Source organism: Daphnia pulex, chromosome 7 (genome assembly GCF_021134715.1).
Source record: "Daphnia pulex isolate KAP4 chromosome 7, ASM2113471v1".
Taxonomy (NCBI): Eukaryota; Metazoa; Arthropoda; class Branchiopoda; order Diplostraca; family Daphniidae; genus Daphnia; species Daphnia pulex.
The window spans coordinates 4,803,866-4,814,713 of NC_060023.1; the positions used below are offsets into that span (position 1 = coordinate 4,803,866).

At 39.4% G+C, this 10,848-nt stretch overlaps 1 protein-coding gene across 1 annotated transcript; it reads left to right on the top strand.

Annotated features, from left to right (window-relative positions):
• The first annotated feature begins 1,539 nt into the window (after positions 1–1,539).
• On the top strand, positions 1,540–10,760 carry LOC124198887. The gene is made up of 16 exons (XM_046594954.1): positions 1,540–2,321; positions 2,505–2,735; positions 6,471–6,882; positions 6,954–7,099; positions 7,243–7,393; positions 7,472–7,543; positions 7,614–7,670; positions 7,759–7,934; positions 8,330–8,441; positions 8,676–8,761; positions 8,836–8,992; positions 9,092–9,312; positions 9,386–9,535; positions 9,628–9,786; positions 9,860–10,042; positions 10,107–10,760. Exons 1-16 carry the CDS (start codon positions 1,950–1,952, stop codon positions 10,269–10,271), a joined length of 2,850 nt encoding a protein of 949 aa, XP_046450910.1. The 5' UTR covers positions 1,540–1,949; the 3' UTR covers positions 10,272–10,760.
• The last annotated feature ends 88 nt before the right edge of the window (positions 10,761–10,848 follow it).

A 10,848-nucleotide genomic window follows, 5' to 3' on the forward strand; every position in this document is an offset into this window, starting at 1 on the left:
AATCTATGCATGTTTTAAACCCACTATATATTGACGAGAAGCCTGTCGGATGTCGGATTTACAAATTACTAATATCTCCTTTGCTTTTGTCAATTATTATAATCTCCTTTTTTAGATCCTTTCAAAAAAGGAAAAGAAGGGTTGTCTATATAGTAAGAGTCAAACATTTTTAAATTCTTACATGACGTGAGTACTCGATCTTCTCTACGATGAAGTTGGTTTTTGTATTTTTACCAATTGTGATTGTAGATATAAGACAGTCATTATTGATTACTTTCTAGAAGGCGCAGGGAAATGGCTTTCAATTGCACCTGTCGTCAAACGTTAGCATTATTGATCATAATTATTTGTCAAAAGCCTTGCAGCCTTTTTCCACGCGGTCTCCTACAAATCATCCTTTTCTTTCATTTCTCTGCAATTCATTTTTGTCAGTTTTTTACGATTCGTTATCTTCCATGTAGTTTTTGTTGTTAAAACAGACAGTGCCGCCCACATTTTAAAAACCTTTTAGAAGAATCTAAAAAAAAAGTTTTATGCGGGCATTATTTGCATATTAGAGCGGGCGCGGAGGGAGGGGACAGAAAGTACATACGAGCATGGGCGGGAGCAAACATTTTTGGAAAGACAACACGAATTTCTGTGTGTAAACTCGTGAATAAATTTGATGCGCTATGGGTATACATATACTACACGATTAATTAACTGTGACTGACAACGAATCAAGCAAAGATAAATAATTGCGTTTGGAAAATAAAAGGCCGGAGACGCGGAGAGAGACCCAGCAGTTTGACGTTTCGTTAATTGAACTTCAATGGGTGTAGAATGTAGATATGTTATTGCTGTATTCATGGGTTCGCACGTTTTCGCTTTCGCCTTTAAAGAAAGCTGGCACTCTCCTTGTATCGATGGCCCAAGGGCCCAAAACCCAAGATAATTTTCATCATAAAAAGTTATATGGCTTCACGTGTTCTATGCGATATCTGATTGTAATTTCGATTACGCTCTTAGGCGCCACAAAAGGACCGATTAGATCCGCAAAGTTGTTTAGATTTAGTGATTCCCAAAGTCGTTTATTGCCGACAGATCCTGTTTGGGTCAACCGTTTCGGGTTCTGGAAGTTTCGACGTTAACGCTGTACATTATACATTAAATTATAAATAAAATAATGGCGTGCGCATTAATTTATCTTACGTGTCTTTCTAAATTATAAAATAAAAATTGCCGGAATAAAATCCTTCGTTCAAAATTTTGAAAAAATTCACATTTCCCAACGACTAATTATTCTTTCCAGTTAAATCAGTGCACGTCAATTCTTTAAATTTGTTTCCCAGTTTGAACAACACTAGGCATCTCGAGGCATCGCTCAAATTGAGCTGTTTGCGCTTAGCTATGTATAGTTTATTATTTGAGCTGTTGTATGCATAAAGCAGATATACTACGTGCGCGTCAGACACTAGCGCGCGGCAGCAGCAGCCCTTTCATATGGGAACATGATCACATGACCGGTAGACCCGATCTGTTGAAGTGCCTGGCACTGGCCTAAATTGCCCCAGTGTAGTCGGGGCTCTTCAGTCGGCTACATGTTGAGTATAGATGCTTCTTGCTCGACGGCGACGATTCTACTACATGTTTCTCACAAGAAGTTTCTCCCTATAACAGACTTCTCTTTATAACACACAAGGGCTTTCAAGCTCATCATCAGTTTGATCGCCGTTGTGCTTGGTGCTTGTACTCTACCATCGTTCGACGAATCAACGGACAAAAGAAAAAGTTTACTTCAAAGCAAGTGCTCCGGAGAGTTCGTCGTCAGTTAAATTCCCAGTGCAAAGTCTTTTGAGTTTTTTAGAAAATTGATTTTGAATCGGTCCTGGCGGACGATCGGATAATAGCCGTCATGATCTGCACGATCACTTAGAAGGCATTGCTTTAAAAACAACAAAAAACCAAAAATGAATACTAACGCAATGAAAACGGCAGTGAAATTATCGGCAGAATACGCCATGAAGAACGAGAAGAACATGTTGAATGGACACGGTTGGCTATGGACTTCGATTATCCTTCTAGGCCTTGCACAAGCCGTCTCGTTTGTCTACCTTGTACATTCTCAACAAGATTTGATCGACAACTTTGACCCGCGACTCAAGTGCTCCTGTAAACAAATGGACCATGTATCGTTTACTACTTCGCCCGTAACAAATGTTTCGGTCGGTCAAGCAGATCTAGCAGCTCACGGTATTTTCGTTACATCCGATTCGGAACCTCGTGCAGTTCTAACCAGGAAAAAACGTAGTTCTACCAAACCTCCCAAAAATCCAAACAAAGTAAGTTCGTCTGAATTGTGCGCGATACCAGTTATGTAACACTTAGTCACAGTCAATTATTTTGTTTGGAAAGTTTCATTCCCGGTTTTCCTTTTTTTAAAGAAGATATTGCTATAGTTTGATTTACTATTATACTCTCAGACGACGTTAATTTTTGTTCAATTTTTTTTTTTTTTTTTTTAGAAAAATGGTCGCAAGCCTCGCTCAGACAAACACACAGCGACGACTTTACCTATGGGATCGGCGGTATCTTCACAACCGGTTACAATGGCACCTGGCGTTTACAATCATCCGAATGTCGAATTCGTCAACCCGAAATTTCGCGATGAATATTTGTCACGAAGTGATTCGGGCAGCAGTCCCAACAATCAGGAGAACCCATGGGTCTGGCTGAATGCATATTCTCGCATACCGGTGAGTCAATATTTATTTACGGAATATTTTAGCATAGGTTATAAAGTCCTACGTGAAAAAAAAAATATTTATTTAGCATATCATTTTTTTGTTTTTTAACCAAACCACCGCGAAATATTTGTCACGCCAAAAACCAATCGAATAAATTGATTTTCGCGTGGAATCTAGCAAAGAAGATTAGTTAAATAAATTATCAGCTCAATGCTACACGAGGCCATTCTAATCGCGGATTTTTTTATGAGAACAGAGGGTTTTTACAATACATTTTTCTGGAGTTGCTGTCAATGATTTTAACAGCAATTTCTTTTTAACTTACAGCATTGCAGCCTTCGCTTAAAGAACTCAGCGCGCAATTTATTCAACAGACACTTTCTAATTTTGATACAAATTCTATTAGGCTGACTTTGATGAATATCTCTGCATCAATTGTGTTAGTCTATTAAGGCAAGATGAAGGAGAAAGAGATAAGTGACATTTTAGGAGACACTCGAACAGCAGACAAGGCATAAATATGGTGCTTGGCACTCGAGAAACAACGAGACCAGACCAGAATTAAGAAAAATCGATACGCAGTTACATACAGCGCCCTTTTACGGCTGTAATAAAACATAGCCTTGAATGAAGTTAACAAGTACAGAATGGACTGACGAAAACTGTCCAAACTGTATTTGATTGACACATAATGCGAGGAGACATTTTAGTCTAAGTGCTGGAAACTGACGAAATAAAGCCGTTCGTTAGTGCCATATAAGTTGCGCACTGGCTCTTACGTCCAAGTCGATAAAAAGATTTTTACAGGCTATATACATACATCCATACTTTTTAAAAAGGGGAAAAGTCTGAAAAAAATCTTACGACTCCACTTAAAAGTGTTCATGTGCCACCTCATGATATTTGATGTCGAGCTTTTTTCACCGAACAAATATTTGATGTTTAGATATGCTTGACGCTAACAAATATATGTAGGCGTCAAAGGCCGCATACGAAATCTTTTTTTTTTTTGTGTGGATCACTGTAGAAAGCAGAGCCTCCTCCACTTGGCCTCACAACCAACAAAGAGTTCCCGAACCAAGAGTGTGCTTTTTTGTCGATTCTACGTGTTCAACGAATTTTTGAAAGAATTATCAAGTAGTTTATATTATTTCCTTCCTTTACCGCGACTTGACCAAATTTGTGTATACGGAGCTGAGCAAATAAAGACGTGCGGGAACACTGATGGATGGAACCGGCCTGGCCATTACCTTATAGTCGTGCGAGAAGAGAGCTAGCTCAGAGACTGTGAGTCCTACTTATTCGGCCTTAAGGAATTGGGCAGACAGTAGCTGACAGTACAAGTACCGTGGCACGCACACGCTGAGTTGATTATATATACAGGAAAGGGAAAAAAGAAAAAAAAGGAAAAGAAAGCATAGGTACGGAATGAATTTCGGACAGTTGCTAGAGTTACCCGCCAACAAACGTGATAAATGAGTCTAGGCTATATGGTCGTGGAAACTAATCAACTGTCTCTAGTTTGTTTTCGTTTGATTCTTTTTTTCCCTTTTTTTTTTGATTCACGAAAGAGATTTATTCGTAAACGTGATGTAATATATCTTCAGACATATGTTGCGCGGGCTGGAGCTATGACGCGGGAGATGGAAGATGCTGCAGTACCAGGATATATACACGATCGTAATAATTGGCTAATTTATATACAAAAAAATAAAAGTCAAATGCTGACCTTGGGCCTCCCTTATATCCTTATAGCTTTCTAGTTTTTTTCAGCTATAGGTGTGTTCGGCAGTCCTCGTTTTTTCCCCCCGCCTGTTATTGCCTTCATTACATGTTGCGTGAATCTACTGACATGATTTTTCCCTTTGAGGCCCTTTCCGATCCTTCTTACGTGATGACAGCCTGTTGGAAAATAAATATTAAATATTCTTTGGTATGCTGACAGAAAACCATAGAACCGACATTATTAGCTTTTGTAGCCCACTAATTACGACTGAACAGCCAACGAAGTTATGGAGATAATGTATTCATAAATTCAAGTTTTCAGTTTAGAGATCGAGAGAAATAAAAAATAACTATTGCCATTGCCCATCGGCTTTTGCTACCACTGCTATAGTTTTATTCAAAAAAAAAAATGAAAATTCCCGTAACTTGTCTATCGATTGCCACGCAAAGTAATCATGATCACGCAACATCGATGAATCGACAAGATTTGATGAGGCGTAATCAGCGCTTAAGTACCAAAGGAAAATTCGACATTTACGAACGAAAATTCCTCATCAAGAACCGATAAAGAGGCTCTAGTCAGGCGAAGGCATTGGAACTTTGAGCGAATGGCACCACTTGAGGTCTGATTAATTCAATATGCAAAGTATTTTATTAACCTCTGAAGGCGCTTGATTGTTATGAAATCACTATTCCAGGGAATTTCATCTTTTTTCTTTCTTTTCGCCAAGCGCTTGCCCCAAACATCAAGCAAAATAATTTATAAATAAAATAAATACATAGAAAGGTGGAAAGCCTGACGGCATGACGATTTCATTGAAATGATGGCATTGAGTGATGTACCGCTGGCATGCTCCCAGCTGCTAAAAAAAAAAAATAATAATCTCCTTTGCGTGAGAATGGAAACAGATGGGCTGCAAAATTAAAGCTCAGTCACGTCAGACATGCAGAACAATCGTCCATATACACGTTTGATCAAAAATTCCGACCGCTTAGTAGATAGTCGTCGATAGGAAAAGTTTCCGAACCGGCCATTCTGTACCGGTTTGAGAGAATTCATTAGACAAACTTTAGTATGTTATATACTGTTGTTAAGGTGTATTATCGTGTTGAAGCAAATTTAGGTGTGGCCTGGCTGAGGCTATAACTAAAAGGCATGGAGTATTTTATTTTATTTTTCTTATAATCCTCCTGCGGTGGTGAATCAACCATGGCTTTCAATCTTGTCCACCATAGAGATGCTAATTTATGAGCCTGGATATTTGACGTCGAGCTAGTCGTTTACAAGCACCCCATCGAGAATGCACATTGTGTGTAGAATGTGGAAGAACTTTCAATGGTAGCTTCATTCTACATCAAGATGTTCACGCCTAAATATGTAAATCGACTTTCATCGATCGTACGGCTGTACGATTTTTATGCCAGGAGTTATCCGCTTTTGTCTGTTTGGCAGTATAATGCACAGTACCGAGGGGAAATCAATAATACTTTAAAATAAAAAAGATACAAAAATTCATGGAATGTTTAACAATATGCTAATTTCTCATTTTACAATATCTCGTGTCAAGTAGTAAAGTTACGAACCTAGAAAATGCCTATTACATAACCTTTTTTTTACATTATTTTTTTTTTACGATGTCTTTTTAAATCTTTTTAAACATAAACAAGATTTTGGGTACGATGAATTATTCAAACTTCCCGAAACTTTGTTCCGACCGAGTATGTGTGGAACCTGCAAGCCTATACTTATATTGTATCACAACATTCAATTCCGTTAATACGCTTTTAAATAGTTATACATACGACTTCCAATGTTTTTGTCTTTTTAAATTCCAAATGTTGTTGACTTCTTGATAAATATTTGATTGACACAGACTACTAGTATACATCAGTTGACGGTAGTTCCCCCTTAGTAGAATTTAATACCCTTCAACGTTTAGCCAGTTCCACAAAACAATTGTAATCTCGACTGAAAAAGTTTTCCTAGAAAAATAAATTATTTAACGATCTTTTCCATAGGTTAACGCAATCCAGGATTTTTGTTCAGCTACAAAGGACTACTGTCCACCGGGACTAGAGGGTCCCATCGGGCCCCAGGGAATAGTTGGAGAGAAAGGCGTTCGAGGTGAACGCGGAGAACGCGGACAGCAAGGAGAAGCTGGTCTTCGGGGTCCAGTCGGACCGATCGGACCCCAAGGCCCTAAAGGACCCAAAGGCGATATGGGAAAAACTGGGCTTCCAGGACTCAACGGTCGAGACGGAGTGCCCGGCGAACCAGGATTGGACGGAGTTCCTGGTCGCAGTGGTACACCTGGATTTGATGGAATTTCAGGCATGGATGGATTGCCCGGACAGGCTGGACACAACGGCATAGACGGAAATCCTGGCACACCTGGAGAAAAAGGAGATTCAGGACCAATTGGCCCTCAAGGTGCTATTGTGATTATTTGCATATTTTAGAAGAAGAAAAATAAAAATGGAAAGAACCAATTTCTTATGCAGGACTTACTGGACCAAGAGGGAAGCCTGGTCGATCTGGTATTCCAGGAGTTCCTGGCATTCCAGGTGTTAACACATGGGTAGTCAATTCGACTGATCCTAGAAGAATCGTACTCGTACCTCCAAGTATCCTTGGAGTAGAAATCATTGTGAGTCTAGTCAACCAAATCCTGAAATAATTTTCGCATTGAATAAAGAACACGATTTTTGCACGCTGCTTTATTTTCATCGAATTCGTATTAACTGGAAAGCTTTGTTAGATTTGTTATATCAAGTTCCATTTCTGTTTTAGGATGGACAGCTACAAGGAAACACAACCAGAACGGTCGTGATTCAAGAGGGAAAGAATCTTCGGCTAAGGTGCGGAACGGCCGGCAATCCCCGACCGGAGGTATCTTGGATGAGAGCCGATGGATCTCTTACTCCAATGGGATCTTGGCAAAGTAATTGAAGTGGAATATTTTTCAATAGAATTTTTAACAGTATTTTCTTACTTTTCAATTATCATTAAAATAACGCAGCTAGCGACGTACTCGGACCCACTTTCAACATTACTCAAGTTCACCGCGATCACATGGGAGTGTACGTTTGCGGTAATATTTGACACCCAATTTTAATTCAAATGAAATTAATTAGATTTTGTGTTCAAATTTTCTTTGACAGTGGCCGATAACGGAATTCCCCCGCCTTCCTACCGCACAATCAACGTGGAAGTTCACTGTACGTAAACTTTGATTAATTCATTAAAAGTCTAATTCCCAACTGTTTGCCAATTTATTTGTTTTTCACTTCATTTGGGTACGTGCAGTTCCTCCTTTGATTCGAACTGAAAGTTCGTCGATTGGAGTTGCCAATGGCAGCTCCGTGGTTTTGGAGTGTGTGGTGGAGGCATTCCCGGAGTCGCTCTGCTATTGGGAACGGGCCGACGGCCGATCGATCGACAGTATGCATAAGGCATTCCTCAGGGACCACGGCAAATACAAAGTAATCGTTATTTCGTTATTATTCCGTAGAGCAGAGCCAGCTTAAATGTTTATTATTTTTTTTCTTTTACCAACATCGTCAGTAAATCTTAGTATTCAATTTGTTTCGACTTAGATGGTTTTTTTAATAACAGCACGCACAACTCTTAATTAGTTCGGCGGTTCGGCCAAGATTTTCAGTAATAACTTTTTGTATTATCATTTGGAATGATTATCAACTTCTACAAAAACATAGCTGCCCTTAAATTCTGGTTTGTTATAGGGAATTTAAGGTTTCGTTTGGGCTAACAATGTGTGTAATAATTAAAAAATTGAGCCAGACAATGTTAATCCTATTTAGAACATGAAATAAGCGACTTTAAATTTGTCCTTACTCTGGGATTTCTTTTTCCAAAGGTCCACATGACACTAAACCTGACCATAACAAATCCGAATGTGGATTACGGTCGCTACCATTGCGTCAGCAAGAATGAAGTGGGCATCACTCGTGGTGAAATCGACGTCTATGGTAAATATTTCATTGCCTTTCGTTGGGCCCTTTTTTAAGACTTAAAGTCTTAAAGATACTCTGACTATAAGACGGAAGAAAGAAGAAAATTGACATTCTTTGGTTCCGCTAAAGCGGTCAATCACGTAGAATGTCGTGATGCTGTTACTGTTGTAATGGCCTAGGCTATTTGTAAAGGAGATGACATAAGGTTACGGCGGTATTATATAGTTAACCATAATTTATTTCTTTTAGCGATCGATCCGCGGTTTACCCAAGCTGGCGGTGTTAATGATCCCAAACTGTGGGGTACACCGCCATCCGATCTGGTGGATCTAGAGGTATAGTATAGCTAGGACCTATAAACGTGAGAAGAATAAATAAATCCATCCTAATTACGATTTACCGCGCCCAGGATATGTGCCCCCCTCCACCAGATTGTCCAAAATGTTCGTCCGTACCGTCGGAGAAATGCCGTGAGAGCGGTTTGGGAATGTTTGATGTTCTAGGCCGTCTGGATATTCGACCTTTAGGCAATGAAACATACCCGGGATACGTCAATCGAACCCAAGGTATAGTACCGGTATCCTCCTCCCACTCCCCCACTTCGCTCATTAAGCTTTTACAACGCAACCGTCTACAAATGTCCCAATTTTCTACATTGTAATTAGATTGCGTCCTTGTGGCTATCGGGAAGCCCGTGTACCATCGCTTCACGAATACTTCTCATGGCAACTGGATGCGCGACTCTTTGCCACGCACCACGTTTGACGGAGACAAGTACTGGGCTACTAAATACAATGAAACCTACGTTCTGTACGAGTATGCCAACAAAACCACCTTCAAAAAGGACATCTCTATTCGAAATTATACGTTGCCTTTCGCGCTCAAGGTACCGTTCGATTCAATGAGATAGAATGAAAGCGAGAACGCGTAGTATTTACGAAATAAATCTTCTATTCAAGGGTTATCTTCATGTTGTTTATAACGGATCGCTGTACTATCACCAACAAGAAGAATCGCGTGTCATTCGCTACGAACTAGCCTCCGAACGCAACACCATGGTCTACTTACCGAACGCCACCGTAACCGGAAACGTCCACCTCTACGCGCATGTCCGTATCTCATCATTTACTGAATGAAATGATTTACAACTGTACAACAAGCCAAGTTTCAAAAATTCCATTTTTCTTACTATTCACCATAGTCGCAAAGCTATTTGGATTTCTCCGTGGACGAAACGGGCTTATGGGTGATTTACGGTGCGAGTAACGGTGAACAACCCACCAACAACACCGCAGTTGCCAAGCTCAATTCTTATTCCCTAGAAATCGAATACATTTGGAATATTTCGCTAAATAATCAGGTAATAATAAGCAGTTAGTCTATTGTTTTCAATACATGGTATACTTGACGTCTAAAATTAACGGTTGCCATAGCGAGCTGGAGAAATGTTTATCGCTTGTGGTGTACTGTACGCCGTGGACAGTGTCACTGAACGAACCACAAAAATTCGATTTGCGCTTGACCTGTACAGAAATAAATTACTGGAAGTGGATGGTTTGACATTCACAAACCCCTTCCGCAAAACCAGCATGGTTGGCTACAACCACAGGAATAAGGTACGAGTTTTTCTTGGGAATTTTTATAAATTCGTACAATAACTTTTATTCAAATCGGAAATAGGAACTGTACACGTGGGACAACGGCAACCAGTTAACATATCCGGTAAAGTTCACAGACATTGGATATAATACTCCGGAGAACGATCTAGCGAACGATCGGATTGAGGTCAGCGGGCCAGAGGCTCTCATTCAGGACGAATGGGACAGTATTATCGAAATTACATAGGAACCAACGAAACAAACTTTTTATATTCTTCTGTTTGCTTATGCTATAGAATGTAGAATATAGAAAAAAATAGGCAGAATGGGCATTAGCATGATGATGACAAATGCTTATTTTAGACAATTTTTTAGAGAGAGAATCGCACAAGAATGCAGTTTTTTTATACTCCTACCTTCGGTCAACTCATATCTTCATAATGAGGATACATATTAATTAACAAAAAAAAAATTTCTTTTCCTTTTTTCCCCAATTTTTCCTCCTTCTACGCTTTTTGGTTATAGTGGTCAAATAATGAAATCGAACAAACACAGCCAACTGTTTCCTTGATTCTCTCCTTACTTTCCGGTATAAAGTAGCTTTTTCATTGCGATGTGCAACAATTAAATTACGTAGAGTAGAAGCGTTTTCTTTTATCATGAATGTTGATGAAATCATTTCAAAAGCCAACACCGTGTTCGTCAATAGGAAAATACATCAAAAGTCTAATAATAATGTTTAGTTGTTCGAATTAATTTGAATCACGCAACGTTTCAATTCGATATTTTCTCCTTACAAATCTTCGAGTCAACCAGCAGGTCTA

Bases quoted from the DNA above. Each gene is read 5' to 3' on its own strand.
- LOC124198887 (XM_046594954.1), top strand. From the start codon at position 1,950: ATGAATACTAACGCAATGAAAACGGCAGTGAAATTATCGGCAGAATAC. The intron at 2,322-2,504 runs GTAAGTTCGTCT...TTTTTTTTTTAG, and splicing joins CTCCCAAAAATCCAAACAAA to AAAAATGGTCGCAAGCCTCG. The intron at 2,736-6,470 runs GTGAGTCAATAT...TCTTTTCCATAG, and splicing joins ATGCATATTCTCGCATACCG to GTTAACGCAATCCAGGATTT.